Source organism: Schistocerca gregaria, chromosome 1, assembly GCF_023897955.1.
Source record: "Schistocerca gregaria isolate iqSchGreg1 chromosome 1, iqSchGreg1.2, whole genome shotgun sequence".
Lineage (NCBI taxonomy): Eukaryota > Metazoa > Arthropoda > Insecta > Orthoptera > Acrididae > Schistocerca > Schistocerca gregaria.
In genome coordinates, this window is record NC_064920.1 from 1,041,070,236 (window position 1) to 1,041,092,144 (window position 21,909).

General features: G+C 49.5%; 1 protein-coding gene across 1 annotated transcript in view; it reads left to right on the forward strand.

Moving 5' to 3' along the window:
- The window catches only part of LOC126286331 (uncharacterized), a 98,837-nt gene extending 78,260 nt beyond the window's left edge, over positions 1 to 20,577 (forward strand). The window contains exon 2 of the mRNA XM_049984882.1: positions 10,628 to 20,577. Coding sequence (XP_049840839.1) covers positions 10,628 to 20,577 — 9,950 coding nt within the window. The remainder of the gene's footprint in view (positions 1 to 10,627) is intronic.
- Positions 20,578 to 21,909: the final 1,332 nt, after the last annotated feature.

The following is a 21,909-nucleotide window of genomic DNA, read 5'->3' on the forward strand; positions in this document are numbered from 1 at the left end:
ATTTCTTAGGATTTTCTGCCAAGTCAGTACATAGAACTTTACTTTCGAATTCATTGAAAGCCTCTCGCATAGCCCTCCTCACACTGCATTTCGCTTCGCGTAATTTTTGTTTGTCTGCAAGGCTTTGGCTATGTTTATGTTTGCTGTGAAGTTCCCTTTGCTTCCGCAGCAGTTTTCTAACTAGGTTGTTGTACCACGGTGGCTCTTTCCCATCTCTTACGATCTTGCTTGGCACATACTCATCTAACGCATATTGTACCATGGTTTTGAACTTTGTACACTGATCCTCAACACTATCTGCACTTGAGACAAAACTTTTGTGTTGAGCCGTCAGGTACTCTGTAATCTGCTTTTTGTCACTTTTGCTAAACAGAAAAATCTTCCTACCTTTTTTAATATTTCTATTTACGGCTGAAATCATCGACGCAGTAACCGCTTTATGATCGCTGATTCCCTGTTCTGCATTAACTGATTCAAACATTTCGGGTCTGTTTGTCACCAGAAGGTCTAATATATTATCGCCACGAGTCGGTTTTCTGTTTAACTGCTCAAGGTAGTTTTCAGATGAAGCACTTAAAAATATTTCACTGGATTCTTTGTCCCTGCCACCCGTTATGAACGGTTGAGTCTCCCAGTCTATATCCGGCAAATTAAAATCTCCACCCAGAACTATAACATGGTGGGGAAATCTACTCGAAATATTCTCCAAATTATTCTTCAGGTGCTGAGCCACAACAGCTGCTGAGCCCGGGGGCCTATAGAGACATCCAATTACCATGTCTGAGCCTGCTTTAACCGTGACCTTCACCCAAATCATTTCACAATTCGAATCTCCCTCAATTTCCTTCGATACTATTGCACTTCTTATCGCTATAAACACGCCTCCCCCTTCACTGTCCAGCCTATCTCTGCGGTATACATTCCAATCAGAGTTTAGGATTTCATTACTGTTTACGTCTGGTTTCAGCCAACTTTCTGTTCCTAGTACTATATGGGCGTTGTGACCGTTTATTAATGAGAGCAGTTCTGGGACCTTTCTATAGACGCTCCTGCGTCTCGCATTTTGTGGTTATGTGCTAGCAAACATGGAGGATGACACATTTCTACAGTGTGTAATTTTTAGCGATGTAGCGACGTTCCACCTTAGTGGAAAAGTTAAGACACAATGTTCGCAAATAGGGTTTGGAAAACCTACATTCAGCGTTGCAACAAGAAAGAGACTCACAGAAGACGACGTCTCCTGTGCGATATCCCAAACAAAGGTTTATGGACGATTTTTCTTTGGAGAAAGAACTGTAACGGGAATCACATACCTGGACATGTTGGTACAATGGCTGTTCCCTCAAGTTACGGAAGATTCCCAGGACGTAATTTCCTGATGGGATGGGGCTCCGCCCAATGGCACCGTGATGAATTAGGCTTTTTGAATGATTCCCTTCCTCAGGGCTGGGTCGGTCGCAAGGGACTTGAGGACCTGGCTCTGCATTTCTGGCCACGGAGATCTACTGATCGCACGTTTTGCAACCATTTGTTACGAGGTTACGTGAAGGAAGCTGCTTAAGTCCCGCCTCTACCAATCACTCTGAACGATCTGCGGAACCGGATCACTGCTGCTGTGCATTAAGTAACAGCAGATACGCTTTCACGTGTGTGGGACGATTTTGGCTACAGCGTCGAAGTTTGCCGTACAGCCAACAGTGGCAACAGTGAACATTCATAAGATTTATCATATGTCTAATTATTAAAAACTAGTTAATTACGTTTTGTTACAAACTATTAAATTTCTTAAAATGGGGATAATGGAATGTAGTCGAATTAAATCGGGTGACACTGAGGGTATTCGATTAGGAAATGAGATGCTTCAAGTAGTATGAGTTTTGCTATTTGGGGAGCAAAATAACTGAGGATGGTCAAAGTAGAGAGGATGTAAAATGTAGACAGGCAATGGCAAGCAAAGCGTTTCTGAAGAAGAGAAATGTGTTAACATCGAGTATAGATTTAAATGTCAGGAAGTCGTTTCTGAAAGTATTTGTATACAGTGTAGCCATGTATGGAAGTGAAACATGGACGATAAATAGTTTGGACGAGAAGAGAATAGAAGCTTTCGAAATGTGGTGCTACAGAAGAATGCTGAAGATTAGATTAGTAGATTACATAATTAGTGAGGAGGTACTGAATAGAATTGGGGAGAAGGAGTTTGTGGCACAGCTTGACCTGAAAAAGGGGTCGATTGGTGGGACATATTCTGAGGTATCAAGGGATCACCAATTTAGTATTGGAGGGCAGCGCGGAGCGTAAAACTCGTAGAGGGAGACCAAGAGATGAATACACTAAACAGATTCGGAACGATGTAGGTTGCAGTAGGTACTGGGAGATAAAGAAGTTGGCACAGGATAGAGTAGCATGGAGAGCTGCAGCAAACCAGTCTCTGGACTGAAGACCACAACAACAAAAATTGATATCAAACATTATGAAAAAAACTTTGAAACTTCCTCTTTTCATTTGCATAAAGCTTGTTAATTTTGAATTTGAACTTGAATAACAACGAAGTTTTGAAAATGGTTTATAACTGCCCACGTCGTGTTTTGCCGACTCCACTGTAGCCTGGATGGATTTTTAAGTTGGTTTTTATATGCCTAACTTCTAATTTCACCACACAAGTCTACGGGTTGAGCAGTTATTTCCCGATGACGACACGCAATACAGCTTGTTAAAGCAGAGTTCGCCGTTATTAATTATGTTTTTAGATTTAATTTTATTACTCGTACAGATACTCAACGTTCCTTCATTTAACAGCGCGTCGTCAAAATAAGTATGAAATGCTAATGTCCTTGCAATACATAATATCGAGTATTGAGTTGAAGTTCGTACCTATTTTGCCATTTTAGAGAAGAGAAACCTAAAGGAGCTTCTGCTTCAGTTTCAGTATCAAATGTTCACTAATTTCAATATACTTCCTATCTCAGTTCAGTATTTATCACAAATTATATATCAATGTCATTTCAGAGATATTACGTCGGTTCCACACTAAAGGAATAACACGTAATTGTCATTTAACATCACTTTTATTAATAATCCTTTTCCTTATGACGTAAATGTTAATGAATGATCACTATCTAGGAGGAAAGAGGGATTGATCCTAATCATGAGATAATAGCTTTTAATGAGCCCGCAATCGTTAATCAAATAAAAAATCACGTTCAAGGATGATATGCGAACAACTTTGGTTACGTCCGTTTTCACGTATCTGTCAAAACTAATCCTGTCGCCCACAACTCAAATTAACACTGACGTTAACCCCTTTTGTCGGAACATCGAATCGTAACTATTATGTGAAAGTTTATTCTCGTCCCCCAATTAATTGCTTTCAGATACGCGCACGACCGAACAGCAGAACTGAACACAAACGACATGGTTTAACAACCGAACAACGCAATGACGTTACATTACGACAAAGTCCACCCAACGACGATGTCTTTGGCTTTATGTTCTCTACTCTGCGTAATTAAATTATTTCTAATTATAATTTATTCAGCCATTTAACCAAAAATCTAACAAAAATAAAATGTATCTACATCCACATTTATACTCCGCAAGCCACCCAACGGTGTGTGGCGGACGGCACTTTACGTGCCACTGTAATTACCTCCCTTTCCTGTTCCAGTCGCGTATTGTTTGCGGGAGGAACGACTGTCTAAAAGCCTCCGTGTGCGCTCGAATCTCTCTAATTTGACGTTCTTGATCTGCTCGGGAGGTATAAGTAGGGGGAAGCAATACATTAGATACCTCATCCAGACCCCTCTGCGGGTCCGGGGTAAGAATAGGCCCTGCGGTATTCCTGCCTGTCGTAAGAGGCGACTAAAAGGAGTCTCAACTGTTTTGGTCTTTATGTGATGGTCCCCATTGGGGTTTGACCTCCATTTTTTCCAAATTCAACAGAAGTACGAGCCTTCTGGGTAAGGACACGTTACGTGGTGCACCATCAGTCCTCTGTGCCCTAAGACGTTGGCACTCTTTATCGTCTTGGCGTCGTAACTACACCTTGCATCCCTTATTTTGGGCATACACCCCAGATGGATTAAGTTACATCATTAGTGCGTCACCATCTGCACCCATGATCACTATGGACTACCCATGGTACCAAAAATCCAGCACGGTAGCCAGCCCGTTGCGGTGGGGTCGTCATGTACCCTCTAGGTTGTAGCCCCCTGACAACACAGGGATCGTACTGCTGATGCTGGAGCTGACACCTCCCCACGTAAGCCAAGGAGTAGATGCCCGTCTGTCTGGGGCATCGGGACTCCCGGAATCAGCCATCCTGCCAGGTGGCCTTCGCTGTGGCTGGGTGGCGCCCGTAGGGAGAGCCCCTGGTCGGAGTGGGTGGCATCGGGGCGGATGCCCCGCAATGAAGCTGGTGAAATCTCACTCTGGTGGTCGCCCGACCGCCAATGTCTCTAAGCGTGGTAAGGTGGAATTGACGCTCTGACATATAGCCCGAAATCGTTCCCTTCCCTAGCCACACCATGGGAGGAACGTAGGGCTGCGGACAGACAGGAGTCGTATTCACCGCGATACCTTCTGTGCAGCAGAACTGATGGGGATTCGTTTTTGGGAACTAAGCCTCTTTTCTTCGTGCACAATCTCGAAGATAAGTTTGGGGAGGTGGCGTCTCTTTCCAAAATGAGGAGCGGGGCCATTCTAATACAAGCAGCTTCATCTGCACAGTCCCGGGCATTACTCGCCTGTGAGAAGCTAAGTGACATCCCCGTTACCGTCACTCCTTTCTTCCAATTTGGTCCAGGGGATTATTTTTCATAAAGATCTTCTGCTCCAGTCTGATGATGAGCTACGGGAGAACCTGGCACGACGAGGTGTGCACTTTGTCTGTCGTGTCTTTAGGGGGCCCAAGGATAATAGGGTCGCTACCGGTGCCTTCATCCTGGCCTTTGAGGGCGACTGCTTGCCTGTGAAGGTCAAGGTCATGATCTACCGGTGCGATGTCAAGCCTTATGTCCCACCCCCTACGCGATGCTTCCAGTGCTGGAAATTAGGACACATGTCCTCCAGGTACACTGCCAGCCCCACGTGTCGTGATTGTGGACGACTTCCGCACCCTAATGCTCCATGTGCTCCGCCTCCAACCTGCGTTAACTGGGGAGCATCATTCTCCCTGCTCGCCAGACTGTGCAGTCTACCAAAGAGAGCGGAAGATAGAAGAAATTAAGACCCTGGACCGTTTAACTTACCAAGAGGCAAAGAAGCAGCTAGATCGACTCAACCCCACACCTATGTTGAGGAGTTATGCTACCGTCACACTGCCGCCACCAGCTCCTGCAACGACTCCCTTCTCCGTTGGCCCACAGAGAAATAAAGTAACGCCTGCCCCACAGCTGGGACAGGCCACTCTCTCTTCCACTACTCCCAAAACACCCAGTTTGGGAGCAGTGCGCCGCAAACAACCGGGGAAGTCGGTCCCCACTTCTCAGCCGGGTACGTGGCAGCCCTCTCCGGCTGCTCAGCCGGGGACGCGGCAGCCTCCTCCGGCCTCACTTCTTCGGAAGGGATCCCTTGGGGGAGTCACTTCCAAGGACTTCCCCAGTGTCTCAAAAGACACTAGCCAGTGGCTGAAGAAGCCACCAGCTGCTGGTTGAAGGGCTTCACGCTCTTCGTCTGTTCCTGTTGATGCGTCAGGAATGCCCTCCCATCATGCAAACCCTCCTCCAAAAGACGAGAGAGAAGAGGAAGGTCTCTAATAAAGATAAGGACCCAGTGGTTCCCACACCACCGCTTCCTGTCGGCTCAGCCTCTGAGGATGAGGTCGAGCTCTTTGCGTCCCCTGCTGACCTGGATCTCGCCGTCTCCTCGGAAACGATGGACGTAGCGACGTCTGTCATTCAGTCGATGGCAGCTTGTGACCCTGCGATGTAACTTGCCTTTTCCGTGCCTGCATGCCCTTACAGGACACGCTTTGAACAATCATCCAGTGGAATTGTGGCGGTTATTTTAGCCATCTACCTGAGTTGCGTCAGCCCCTAAGCACGACTCCTGCTTTGTGCATTGCCCTCCAGGAAACCTGGTTCCCGGCAATGCGGACCCCTGTCCTTCGTGGATGCAGGGGTTGTTACTGCAACCGTAGCACTTAAAATTGTGTGTCAGGTGGAGCCTGCGTTTATGTCCTTACCTCTATATATAGTGCTCCTGTGCCCCTTCAAACATCATTGGAAGCTGTGGCTGTCAGAGTAAGGACTGCCCAGGACATACCCGTCTGCAGTGTCTATCTCCCTCCCGGTGGTACTGTCTCCCTGACCGAATTGGCTGCACTTGTCACCCAACTTCCCAAGCCTTTTCTTCTCCTGGGGGATTTTAACGCCCACAATCTCCTGTAGGGTGGAACAAAGATTACTGGCCGAGGCAGAGATGTCGAGGATCTGCCCTCCCAACTCGATCTCTGCCTCTTAAACACTGGCGCCGACACACATTTCAGTGTGGCGCATGGCACGTTCTCGGACATAGATCTGTCGTTGTGCAGCCCAGGGCTTGCACCATCGGTCCACTGGAGAGTCCATGACGACTTGTGTGGTAGTGACCATTTTCCAATCTTCCTTTCACTACCCCAGCGTCGTTCCCGTGGCCGCTTGCCTAGATGGGCATTTAGCAAGGCCGACGGGGAAACGTTCTCCTCTGCTGCCACTGCTGAATCTCTCCCCCACGGTACCATGGATGTGGCGATTGAGACACTTGACTGCAGCTATTGTTTCCGCTGCGGAACGTACCAGTCCTCTTTCGTCAGGGTGTCCCCGGCGAAAGTCAGTGCCTTGGTGGTCTCCGGAGGTCGCTGAAGCCATTAAAGAACGTTGGCGGGCTCTTCAGCGACATAAGCGGCACCCGTCTTTGGAGAACCTCATTTTTTTCAAACGTCTCCGTGCTCAGCCACGGCGGCTCATCAAGAGGCGGAAACAGGAGTGCTGGGAGAGGTACGTTTCCACCATTGGTTCCTGTACCTCACCCTCCCAGGTGTGGATGAAGATTCGGCGCATCTTTGGATTGCAGCAATCTACAGGTGTCCCAGGGCTTACCATCAACGGGGCGCTATCCACCGATGCCGATGCAATTGCCGAGTATTTCGCGCAGCACTATGTTCGGGCCTCTGCATCAGGGAATTACCCATCCGCGTTTCGCGCGCTAAAACGCCGGGAGGAATGCAAACGGCTTTCTTTTGTTTCTCGCCACCTTGAGGCGTATCAGACCCTGTTTAGTTTGTGGGAACTCCAAAGCGCCCTGACACACTGCCCCGATACAGCCTCTGGGCCAGACGGCGTCCACAATCAGATGCTCAAACACCTGTCCCTGGACTGTGAGCGATGTGTTCTTGCCATCTTCAACCGCATATGGGGCGATGGTGTCTTTCCGTCGCAGTGGCGAGAAAGTACCATCATTCCGGTGCTGAACCCTGCTAAGGACCCGCTTCATGTGGATAGCTATCAGCCCATCAGCTTGACAAATACTCTGTGCAAGCTCCTGGAACGTCTGGTGAGTCGACGCCTGTGTTGGCTGCTCGAGTCTCGGGGTCTTCTGGCTCTGTGCCAGAGCGGCTTCCGTCAGGGCCGTTCCACCGCCGATACATTGGTCTTTCTTGAGTCTGCAATCCGCACTGCTTTTTCCAGGCGCCAACACCTCGTCTCCATCTTTTTCGACCTCTCCAGAGCATATGACACGACGTGGCGGCACCATATTCTCGCCACGTTGCACGGGTGGGGTCTCCAGGGCTATCTCCCCATTTCTATTCAGAATTTTTTATCTGTTCGGACATTCCGCGTTTCAATTGGCACATCCCATTGTTCACTTCATATCCAGGAGAACGGCGTTTCACAGGGCTCTGTATTGAGCGTGCCTCTTTTCCTTGTGGCCATTAATGGCCTTGAAGCAGCAGTAGGGTCGTCTGTCTCACCCACGTTATATGCTGACGATTTCTGCATCTTCTTCAGCTACTCCACCATTGGTGTTGCAGAACGTAGGTTGCAGGGAGCCATACGCAAGGCGCAGGCATGGGCCCTCGCCCATGGGTTTCAATTTTCTGCTGCGAAGTCTTGTCATGCACTTTTGTCGGCGTCGAACTGCCCATCCCCAGGGTTGTTGACACTTACCGTTTTCTGGGATTGCTGTTCGATGCCCGGCTTACGTGGCTTCCACGTATTCGACAGCTCAAGCGTTAGTGCTGGCACCATCTGAATGCCCTCTGCTGCCTCATCAACACAACTTGGGGTGCAGATGGTAATACGCTGCTGCAGCTCTACAAAGCCCTCGTGCTGTCCCGACTGAATTATGGGAGTGTGGTGTATGGCTCAGCGTCGCCCTCAGCATTGCACTGCTGGACTTCACCATTGTGGTGTTCGACAGGCGACAGGAGCATTCCGCACCAGCCCTGTTCATAGCCTCCTTGCTGAGGCTGGGGTTCCTCCGCTTCGTATTCGGCGTCAGCAAGTGTTAGCGATCTATGCTGCCCACGTCCGTTGTTCGCTCCGTCACCCTAACTACCGTCTCCTTTTCGCTAATGCGGCAGTCCATATCCCACACCAGCGGCCACGATCAGGCCATACAATTGGGATCCGTGTTTGGTCGCTCCTTCGTGAACTCGAGTGTTTGCCTCTTCCGTCTGCTTACCAGGTCCGCCCACATACACCACCTTGGTATATTCGTCGGCCGCAGCTTCGGCTGGAACTTTCCCGATGGCCTAAGGATTCGGTTCCTCCTGCAGTCTTGCGAAGCCATTTCCTTGCTCTCCTCGGCGCATACCATGACTCGGAGGTTATCTATACCGATGGCTCGATGGTTGATGGCCGTGTGGGGTGCGCTTATGCTCATGCGGACTATGTCGACCAGCGCTCCTTGCCGGAAGGCTGCAGTGTTTACACTGCAGAACTGACAGCCAATTTTCGTGCCCTTCAGCGTATTCGTACCAGCACTGGAGAGTACTTCGTCATTTGCAGTGCCTCGCTTAGTAGTCTGCAGGCTCTTGACCAGTGGTACCCACGCCATCCCATTGTTGGTGCCATCCAGGGGTCCATTCACACTCTTTAACAGGGTGGTCGTTCAGTGGGGTTCATATGGACCCCGGGACACGTTGGAATCGCGGGAAACGAACTTGCCGACGAGTTGGCCAAAGAGGCAACCCGAAAACAGACTCTGGAGATCGGCCTACCGGCAATTGATCTCCGAAAGATTTTGCACCGTCGAGCCTTTGGGATGTGGGGAGACGAATGGCGCACTCTGTCTGCACCTAATAAGCTGCGGCAAGTAAAGGAGACCACGACTGTGTGGGGTTCCTCCATGCGGGCCTCTCGCAGGGATTCTGTTGTTCTGTGTAGGCTCCGCGTTGGTCACTCTTCGCTGACGCATGGTCATCTGCTGCGTCGAGAGGACCCCACTCATTGTCGCTGTGGTGCAACCATGACGGTGGCGCATCTGTTGTTGGAATGTCCTCTTTTAACCGCTCTGAGGTGTGCTTTTAATCTCCAGGGTGATTTATCCTCTCTTTTAGGTGACAATGTCTCTATGGCAGATCGGGTTTTACGTTTTATTCGCGCAAGCGGCTTTTATAGCTCCATTTAATTTTATTACATCACCCTCTTTTGATCTGTATTTTTAATTAGTTTTGTGTTGTAATTCGACTCCATCCTAATCTTTTAGGTGGAGATTTAACGTGTTGCAGAGTGGCTGGCTCATCCTATTATTTTCGTGATCAGCCAGCCACGATCCTCTGCTGTACAGTTTTAATTCTTCCTGCCTTTCTTCTCTATGTTGTTTTTGTTGCTGTGCTCTGTTTTCATGTTTCTTTATTATTGACCATGGGGATTTTCTTCCCTTGGAATTTTTATCTTGTGCTTCGAATGACAAATGGATGGTTTCACTGTGCTCTGTGTGTTCATGAAACAAGGGACCGATGACCTATGCAGTTTGGTCCCTTTAATCCTCAACTAACCAACCAACGAACCTCATCCAGAAACGCACCCTCTCGAAACCTGGAGAGCAAGCTACACCGCGATGCAGAACGCCTCTCTTGCAGAGTCTACCACTTGAGTTTGCTAAACATCTCCGTAACGCTATCACGCTTACCAAATAACCCTGTGACGGAACGCGCCGCTCTTCTTTGGATCTTCTCTATCTCCTCCGTCAACCCGATCCGGTACGGATTCCACACTGATGAGCAATACTCAAGTATAGGTCGAACGAGTGTTTTGAAAGCCACCTCCTTTGTTGATGGACTACATTTTGTAAGGACTCTCCCACTGAATCTCAACCTGGTACCCGCCTTACCACCAATTAATTTAGTATCATCATTCCACTTCAAATCGTTCCGCACGCATACTCCCAGATATTTAACAGAAGTAACTGCTACCAGTGTTTGTTCCGCTATCATACAATCATACAGTACAGGATCCTTCTTTCTATGTATTCGCAATACATTACGGTTTTCTATGTTAAGGGTCTGTTGCCAACGTAAAAGATCAGTTATAGGTTCCATCATTTAGAAGAACCTTTACTCACGATGCACGTTTCAGATTATTCACCCTGTATATGATGGCACAGGTCGCAATGACGTTTGAGCTCATATCTCTCGTGTTAACAGTGCCCCCGGCTGACGACATCCTCTCGAAGGATGGCGACGACTTCGGCGATAACATGAGCGAGGGCGACGCCTACTGGGTGGAGCGCCTGCCGCCCGTAGGCTCTCGCCTGGCCCAGTACACACCCATCGAGCTGACGCGTAGCCTGCCATGGCAGGACACCGCCGCCCGCCGCCGACTCTACCAGCTGGTGCAGCGCCTGCAAACCGCCGCCCGCCGGCGCCTAGGATGGCTTGTCCAGCCCTGGGGTGCCCACGACGCTCAGCCGCTCCCAGAGGACCCCCCTCTGCAGCACGCGTGGTACCCGCATCAGGAGTTGGGGCCGTACGTCTTCAAAGACACTGCACCCGATGAGGATCAGCTGGACAGGGAACCCGGCATTCAAAGCACTTCTCCAAGCCCAATTCATCCCTATCATGTCATTACACAAATGGCTGCCCATTCGCAAGATGATCACGATTCTACAATTGACCTTCCCCTGGAGGAGTTTTCACCAAAACCGCTTAAGCCTCCGTTCACATTATCAAAAAATCCAGTCTACCCTTATTATTCAATTTCGCAAGTATTCGCGCAGAATCCAACTGGTGTCGAACTGACCAACCAGCATGGAATTCCTGTGAACAATGCTGGTGTTGCAGACAACTTCATACCTCCACCTCCAGTGCACAGTTCAAATCATCACGCAATAACTGCAACAATGAACCATGATGTGAAGCCTGCACAACAAATCCCAAATCACCTTCAAGCAAATGTCTCCCTAATACATCATACTTCAACTGATGCAGCTCCTGTCACAGTTTCTTCGATGGAGACCTCATCGCAAAATTCTACTGCTCCTCACTACATTGTTGCGAATACATCTGCTCATCCTGATCTAAATTCTACATCTCAAACACATACTGCGCAGCAGCTTACGACCACGCATAGCGTTATCAACAATACTGAACCAACTGCTCACTCTTCAACCAAAGTTACAACAGTAAGTTCGGTCTATCCTCTCCATACAGTTACGTTTCCTAACACCATTCACGAACCAAACGGAACTGAGCGAATCACCGAACCTTCGGCAAATCCTTTCTCAGAAACGCTGGCCACCACCCAAAGCAGTAATTCCCCAGTATCTCTCTCTCATGATACGAAACCGACAATTCAGACATCTACCGATAAACCCCATGCTGCTTACCTCAATACTTCTAATGATAGTGGACCAGTGACCGAAATATCTTCACAGTACACTGTTTCAGAATTAACCGCCTACAATTTAACTTCGGCAGACCACAGCATCAGCGACATAAATGTTACGTCAACTATGCACAATCTTAGTTCTGTGGAAAACATTGGGATTACCATGCAGCCTTCGACGGACGAAAATTCTCAAAATCCTCAACATACGTTGATCACAATCACTTCTAGTGACTCTGGTACAAACGTTGCTACTACTGAGGTATTGGTGGAGAATATTTTAGGAGATATCACTGAAAATTACTTTCCAATTACTGTTACATCAACTCACAAAGATGAAAAACCAGGCGACGATACCACTGACAAAACTGATCGGCCGATCCATGAAGAGACCACCACAGCAACCCCAATTGCAACGCATAAAACTGTTGAACCGTTGAGTACTTCAGCATTTGCAGTAACTGCTGCAACTGTTGGACCAAATAAAGCAGCTGAACTTAATGTAAGCAGTACGCAATTACCTGATCACGTGCAGAATACACCAAACTATTTTGGTGTGGAATCACATGATACATTTATGACAAATAACGACGCGAGTATCCATGATAAAGATGATTTCAGTTTAATCCATTCTCCAGAATTTACTCACATAATCTCTGACATAATTTATAGCTCCGAGCTTAGTGCCTTCCAGCATGCAGTAGGATCTGCTCATGGAAACAGCGCAGACTCCAGCACGAATTCATCGACGGAATACGTCAACAAATTCACAGTCCCATCTGCAAATAGCACTTCCACAGAATTTTCAACGCTCGCAGATGTACAGTATGATGTTGTGGCACACCCCTCAGACAATCACGTTTACAATGTGTCAACGGATCAGGAAACAAGCCCCATAGAAGTAGAATTCTCAGACGAATACGAAGACTCGCTTTCTGTACCAATAATAAACTTGCCTGAAGTGTCACTCCAGGTAGTAAGCGGTTTAGTGCCTGTTCTGACAGAAGAGACAACCACAGAGGCTGCAGATACAGACGTTGTAGCCACAGTGCAGACCACCACTCCTTTTGAAATCAGTCCAGAACAGACGTCCAAAGGTTTGTCGGTTGTAAATGAGCTTGCGACGCCAGGGTTATCGGATGTGGTTCTGACGTCCACAGTCGTATTGTCAGTACAGTCTGCCGAAAAGGTTACGACAGAATCTCTGGTTGACGTACCTGAATCCACAGCCTTTAATGGGTCAGAGATTTCGAATGAGAGCCAATCGACGTTTATGAATTCCGCAACGGAGTCAATTACATCACAAGCACCGGAAGAGCTTGATAATTCTCAGAGCAATTGGATGCCAACAACAGATCCTATGATTAGTGGTGACGACGATGTATTAATAGAATGGAACAGTGACACTGAATCAATTCGCGATACAACTGTGCTCTATGATACTACACAACCACAACCTGTAATTACAGATAATGTGGATAAGATTGATAATTATTCGACAGTTACTGATAGCGCAAGCCGTTTGACGACAGTTCTATACCAAGTCACCGACCATACTGACCCATCATTTTCGCAAAACGAAGATAATGCTCACGGTACTTCAGTAGAAGTCCTCCCAACTGAAGAAGACGGTCTTGTTACTGAAGGAGCAACGCACGGTGCCCAAGTTCAGGAAGAAACTACTACTGAACCACATGCTGTTGCTAACAGCGTGAGTTGGCAGGAATTTTCATCGACATCTTACCCTGAAACCGGCGAAAGCACTGAAAGAGTACACTCAAGTGACATAGTTACGACCGAGAATGCCGGCACTCCTTACCTTCCAGACATACAAGCATCAGCGTCTGAAGAGAATGTGGACATCAACAAACAAACAATAGTGGCTGCTCAAACCAACAAAGTACAAAACGGCGAGTATGGAGTTACGGGAGTCGCAGAAGATGTGACTCACGCAGACGGTTCAACGCACTACTATGGCAATCCAAATGGTGTATTTGGCGGATATGAAATTCAGACGACGACATTTGTTGGAACTTATGAAACCACTGATAGAACTTACATAGTAGGCGACACCATAGGTAACAGTTCCGTTACTCTGCCGTCAAATACACAGGTCTATCAGTCTGAAAATAATTCGCCTCTGAAACAACCAGATGAGGGGAGCATTACAGATTACGGCGACGCCTATGAACATGTCGATTCGTCACATGTCACGACATACGACGACGAAACAATGGAAGCTACATCAGGATTATCAGCAAACAGTGGCCAAAAACTTGAAACGGAACATCCTGTTGAATTCGATGAACATAATTCACATGACCCTCACCACAGTTCTCAACATGAGACATATGTCCCACACCTTGGTTCTCAAGAATATGTGTACGACGCCACTTCTGAAGATGAGTGGGTGTACAGTCATGACAATGGTTTTTATGAACATGAGGAATCTAATCCTCAGCATAGTTCTTATGACATTGAGGCATCTGACCCCCACCATGGTTCTCCTGAATATGAAGCATACGACTCCCATCATGGTTCTTATGAACAGGTGTATGACTATCACAGTTCTCACGAACATGAAGCATATGACCCCCACCATGGTACTGAAGAACATGAGGATTATGAACATCAGAACAGTTCTCTAGATGACACGAACAGCGATGTGGATGAAGACCCGAAGGAAATAATATCTCCACCCTTCTTCACCACTGACAAAACGCTGAACTATGAAAGTAGCTCATTTCATCCAGAGAGCAATAAGATGGCATTAGAGGAAACGACCATCATATCAGAAATACACTTTCCTAGTGGATATAGCCCATGGGAAAAGGATGGAATAGTTAAAATTGAACTCCAGGAGCCGCAATCACAAGAAGACAGTTCAGAAGCAGAATTTACAACACTGACCTCAACAGACTATTCACATACTGATGTCACAAATATTTTACAGGAAGAAGCTGCGTTTAGCTACGTAGAGAATGACGGAAATTATCAACCACCTGCAGGAAATCTGAATACAGGAGACCACAGTGAAATGACAATAGTACCAACACTACAAAGTGAGCCAAGCAGTGAAATTATTGTACCACAGTACATAGATGTCCAAAATGGCTCCACAGGAAATGAGACTACATCTTTCATTGAAGAATTTCACTTTCCCACAACAACGAATAAACAAGATGAAATTATTGATGGATATTTGAAACCAGAGCTGTCGGCAAACGACCCTAATATTGCCCAGACGACCACTGTCGATTTACCTGAAGCCAGCTCCCAACAGCATATGGTAACTGTCGAGAAGCTTACAGCAGCTGATGACCACACAGAGTTAAACGAAGTAAATTATGTTTCACCTGTCGCTACCAGTAATGAAAGTGGCGTGGACAATGAGGGTACCACCTACACAAATGAACAGACCATTGTTTCTATGCTGGAAGCAGAAACTACTACGTTAGTCATGACTTCGCTATCAAACCAAAGTTATTCATTAGTGGAATCAGGTGAGATCAGTGGTTTCCCTACTGAAAGTACATCCCACATACAAAATGAAGCAGCAAAGGGGAACTATGTCACAGATCAGACAGAATTAATAACGGAACTGTCGTTCCAGCCGGAGGACAATATTGCAGGCAGTACAGTTGAAAATTTGATAGATCGCACTATCAGCTCGGTAATGACTATAATCTCTCAAGCTCAAGAACTCACTACAGCAGGAAGTACAATATCAGAAGAGCAAGGACGTCTTGTAGACCACCATCACAATCATCAGGTGATACCAGACGCATCAGAATATGTTACTGTGATTTCACCATCTTGGACAAAGCCAGCAGTTCATGACCCAAACAAAGAACACTTAACTGGAGAATCTACATATGGCTCCAATACACAGGCTGGCTCCCATGAACAGCATGCACAAGTTACAGGACAACTAAATGTTCACCATGACACAACACTAATAAAAAACGAAACTCCACTCTCTGAAAATCATCACCACGAAGATGCTCACTATCACAAAGATGACGATGATTTTGGTCATTACCACACAGCTGATGATTTAGATCATGGTAAGTATGACGACGATGATCATGACCACAAGCATGGCGACGACGACCACCACCACAAGCATGAGGATGGCGACGACGGCGACCACCACCACAAGCATGAGGATGGCGACGACGGCGACCACCACCACAAGCATGAGGATGGCGACGATGGCGACCACCACCACAAGCATGAGGATGGCGACGACGACGGCGACCACCACCACAAGCATGAGGATGGCGACGACGACGGCGACCACCACCACAAGCATGAGGATGGCGACGACGACGGCGACCACCACCACAAGCATGAGGATGGCGACGACGACGGCGACCACCACCACAAGCATGAGGATGGCGACGACGACGGCGACCACCACCACAAGCATGAGGATGGCGACGACGACGGCGACCACCACCACAAGCATGAGGATGGCGACGACGACGGCGACCACCACCACAAGCATGAGGATGGCGACGACGACGGCGACCACCACCACAAGCATGAGGATGGCGACGACGACGGCGACCACCACCACAAGCATGAGGATGGCGACGACGACGGCGACCACCACCACAAGCATGAGGATGGCGACGACGACGGCGACCACCACCACAAGCATGAGGATGGCGACGACGACGGCGACCACCACCACAAGCATGAGGATGGCGACGACGACGGCGACCACCACCACAAGCATGAGGATGGCGACGACGACGGCGACCACCACCACAAGCATGAGGATGGCGACGACGACGGCGACCACCACCACAAGCATGAGGATGGCGACGACGACGGCGACCACCACCACAAGCATGAGGATGGCGACGACGACGGCGACCACCACCACAAGCATGAGGATGGCGACGACGACGGCGACCACCACCACAAGCATGAGGATGGCGACGACGACGGCGACCACCACCACAAGCATGAGGATGGCGACGACGACGGCGACCACCACCACAAGCATGAGGATGGCGACGACGACGGCGACCACCACCACAAGCATGAGGATGGCGACGACGACGGCGACCACCACCACAAGCATGAGGATGGCGACGACGACGGCGACCACCACCACAAGCATGAGGATGGCGACGACGACGGCGACGACCACCACAAGCATGAGGATGGCGACGACGACGGCGACGACCACCACAAGCATGAGGATGGCGACGACGACGGCGACGACCACCACAAGCATGAGGATGGCGACGACGACGGCGACCACCACCACCACCACCATGAAGGTGAAAATGATGATCACGACCATGAGGATGTGGATGAGCCTGTAGCTGACAACACTGAGCAGGTCACAGAAGTTGTCACTGCTTTCACCATGGAGCCTTCGGTCGCCACCACAGAGCCACCTCTGGATAGTACTACAGAGCAGGCCTTACTGGCTGTTTCTGCTGCCATTACCATGGAAGAGGCCCCATTCATTACCTTAGGGGAGGCAGGGGAAGCTGTCCCCACAACCACGACTGAGGAGGTTGGAAGATCCGTTACCACAACCACCACTGAGGAGAATGAGGTGATGGTCACAACCAGCATGACTGAGTATGATGAAGTCACCAACACAACCATGAGCAACTGGACTGGAATGGCATTCACAATCATAGCCACGACTGAGGAGGTTGGAGAGGCAATCATTGCTGCAACCTCGACTGAGGAGTTTGGAGACATTGTGGCCACTGCTGCCACTACAGAGGAGGCTGGAGACATCGTCACCACTACAGAGGTGGCTGGAGAGGTCGTCACCGCTGCTGCCACTACAGAGGTGGCTGGAGAGGTCGTCACCGCTGCTGCCACTACAGAGGTGGCTGGAGAGGTCGTCACCGCTGCTGCCACTACAGAGGTGGCTGGAGAGGTCGTCACCGCTGCTGCCACTACAGAGGTGGCTGGAGAGGTCGTCACAGCTGCTGCCACTACAGAGGTGGCTGGAGAGGTCGTCACCGCTGCTGCCACTACAGAGGTGGCTGGAGAGGTCGTCACCGCTGCTGCCACTACAGAGGTGGCTGGAGAGGTCGTCACCGCTGCTGCCACTACAGAGGTGGCTGGAGAGGTCGTCACCGCTGCTGCCACTACAGAGGTGGCTGGAGAGGTCGTCACCGCTGCTGCCACTACAGAGGTGGCTGGAGAGGTCGTCACCGCTGCTGCCACTACAGAGGTGGCTGGAGAGGTCGTCACTGCTGCTGCCACTACAGAGGTGGCTGGAGAGGTCGTCACTGCTGCTGCCACTACAGAGGTGGCTGGAGAGGTCGTCACTGCTGCTGCCACTACAGAGGTGGCTGGAGAGGTCGTCACTGCTGCTGCCACTACAGAGGTGGCTGGAGAGGTCGTCACTGCTGCTGCCACTACAGAGGTGGCTGGAGAGGTCGTCACCGCTGCTGCCACTACAGAGGTGGCTGGAGAGGTCGTCACCGCTGCTGCCACTACAGAGGTGGCTGGAGAGGTCGTCACCGCTGCTGCCACTACAGAGGTGGCTGGAGAGGTCGTCACCGCTGCTGCCACTACAGAGGTGGCTGGAGAGGTCGTCACCGCTGCTGCCACTACAGAGGTGGCTGGAGAGGTCGTCACCGCTGCTGCCACTACAGAGGTGGCTGGAGAGGTCGTCACCGCTGCTGCCACTACAGAGGTGGCTGGAGAGGTCGTCACCGCTGCTGCCACTACAGAGGTGGCTGGAGAGGTCGTCACCGCTGCTGCCACTACAGAGGTGGCTGGAGAGGTCGTCACTGCTGCTGCCACTACAGAGGTGGCTGGAGAGGTCGTCACTGCTGCTGCCACTACAGAGGTGGCTGGAGAGGTCGTCACTGCTGCTGCCACTACAGAGGTGGCTGGAGAGGTCGTCACCGCTGCTGCCACTACAGAGGTGGCTGGAGAGGTCGTCACCGCTGCTGCCACTACAGAGGTGGCTGGAGAGGTCGTCACCGCTGCTGCCACTACAGAGGTGGCTGGAGAGGTCGTCACCGCTGCTGCCACTACAGAGGTGGCTGGAGAGGTCGTCACCGCTGCTGCCACTACAGAGGTGGCTGGAGAGGTCGTCACCGCTGCTGCCACTACAGAGGTGGCTGGAGAGGTCGTCACCGCTGCTGCCACTACAGAGGTGGCTGGAGAGGTCGTCACCGCTGCTGCCACTACAGAGGTGGCTGGAGAGGTCGTCACCGCTGCTGCCACTACAGAGGTGGCTGGAGAGGTCGTCACCGCTGCTGCCACTACAGAGGTGGCTGGAGAGGTCGTCACCGCTGCTGCCACTACAGAGGTGGCCGGAGAGGTCGTCACCGCTGCGACTGTGCCCTTAGCTGCAGAGGCTGGGGAGCTTGTAGCCACTGCAGCTATGACACAGGAGGCTGAAGAATCCATCACCACTTCTGCCATGACTGAGGAGACTCGAGAGGCCTTCACTGCTGTGACTATGGCCACAGTAGAGGAGCCTGGAGAGACTGCCGCCGCCGCAACCACGACCATGACTGAGGTGGCTGCAGAGGCCATAGCCACTGCGAGCATGACGGAGGAGTTCACAGAGGAAGCTGCCGTATCTGATATGCATACTGGCCCTGGGAGTGCACGGGGTATGGTGGAGCTAAATTCCCTTCATGATGTCTATATCAATAAAGGTGTAACTGAGAAAGTTGTGAGTGAAGATCATACTAGTGAATCAATCAATGAAATAGACACTTTTGTTACTCTGCAGACTGCTTCTGACTCAGATTGGACTACAACAGACGGTGTCATATCACTTGACAGGAGCATAGAGTCGGCTATCACTGAGAAGCCAAAGATACCTGTTTCAGAATCATACACCGACAGACCACCTGTTTTTCCATCACCTGACTCGACTCTTCCTCACGTAGGCACTACTAATGATAGAGATGGGGGACTAGCAAGAAATGTGTCAATATACCATACAACTGGACACGCTGACGAAAAATTGGTACATAAAGAGCTCGTCAAAGAAGCGGAACAGCGCATCGTACAAGTGACGCCTGCTCTAACATTACTGCTCCATCGCCTGCTCGCTGAAAATGAGCCAACAGTTTTGTCGGCCTCTAGTGACAGACTGGGGAAGATTCTACATTTCGCAAAGTCAAAGCTAGAAGAAAAGGCCCGAGATTTCAAATTACCAGTACACAAGGACGTTTCTGGCGAAAGTGACACAGTAGCAGGACCAATATCGGTTAGGCAATTTGGCAGTGAAACGGGGACAGAAGAGACACCTGCTGACGAGACTGCGACAGAAATGAACGGAGAATACATAGAGCTGACGGCAGAGGACGTCCTGCTCCTCATTCCTATCATAATAGAGGAACTGAAGAACGGAGTGATGACAGCAGAGGAGCAAGAACTGTTCCGAGGGGTTTTCGGAGATCTGTGGCCCATCATCGTCGCAGAGGCCGCCGCTAGAAGGCACAGGGACGAGATGGCGGCCGCCCGCCCGAGGGAGAACGCTCCAGCAGGGTCAGCAGAGGCGAGGCGGCGGCGCTCGGCCTCCATCCGCAGCCTACTGTTCGGGGAGTCGGGGACGGCCAAGATCAGCTCCAGTGGCGCAGTGGAGAGCCACCGAGGGGCGCCGCTCCTGTCTGAGGAAGTGCTCTTCTACGAAGGGGCCGACAACGGCGCGGAGGCGGTGGACACGAGACCACGTGGCAGACCCAGCAGTCAGCAGCGCCGGCGCCACCACCATCGCCAACCCAGAGAGGACGTAGCTGCGCCGGCTGCTTGATCTCGCCAGCGCCTGGACAGGCAGCGTCGTACAGTGTGGGGGACCTTGCGTATTGCGATTTGATCGCTGATTCATGGTCCTGGGCTACTTCACGACGACGGGAAACTGGAGACTGACAGGGAACACATTTCCGTGAATAAAAATGGCAGTTTTTATGATATTGACGAGATTGGGTTGGCAAATAAGTTCGTTCGGTACCGTAGAATTCAATTAAACACTATTTTTTATATACGAAGTAACTTATTTAGTTATATATCGACGAATGTTATAGGCCACCATTTTCCAATTTATCTGGCGACAATTTAAAAAAAATTGTTTGTACTGTGCTTTCATTGCTCTTCGGAGCATTCTTCAGAATTTGGAGAAAAGACTTAGTAGCCTGACAAACTCCCTATTGGCTTCTGTCTTGGCTTCTTGGTCGACGTTCGTTCGATGGATTTTCTGACGATTCGCCAGCACGAGTGGCTGGCGTTGTCAAAGCTTCCCCTCCACTGCTCCTGGTGGACACCATCACCAGTGGAAGGTGAAGTTCTGACAACGCGCCCCACTTGTGCTTGTGAAACGTCAGAAACACCGTCAAATGAGTATCAGCTGAAGATCTCGAGGCAGAAGCCAACAGGCTATCTGTCAACAGGTCGTCACGAAAGCCTCAACAGTTTCGTATTTAGTAGCCTGTCTGATGAACTGCACATTTTACGTGGCGTTTCTCCGGATCGTTTTTGGTGGATAACTGCTCTGCGCACATAACTTTTTCTGCCTCTAATCATTTCCTTGTAAAGCCAGAACTCCTGCCCTAAAATAATCATAGCTCGAATAAATATCGATTGGATAATTAGGACGATATCTCTCAAGGAAACTTCAGAATGGCTAGTGCCCAGCCACATGCAATAAATCTTCCTTGCGCGTTCAGGACCTACTCTAAAGTTAATACTTTTCACACAGTAATTAGGCGGAAAGCGGCTATAAAACAAATAGATTGTTTTATATTGAAGCCAAGATTGACTAATGAGATATGAAAATGTTAGCCTTGCAGATGTACAAACGAACGAACTTCTTCGCCAGCTTAATGTAAAACTGCACGTTCTGCAGACTTTACCTTTAAATTGTTTTATTATTTGTTAATATCGTTAAACAGTATGTAAGTGACACTTAAAGCGAAAATGTCTTTTATAGTTTATTTTTGACCCGCTGTAGATTAAAAATTGTCTTCAATAATTTTGATTCAAGCATTTTGTGACATACGTACAGTTTTACGGACACAGAGGGCATTTAATGGGTGAGCAGTGCTTCGTCTAGAAGCCCAAAGATGGTGTCACGACGAGCTACGGTTGC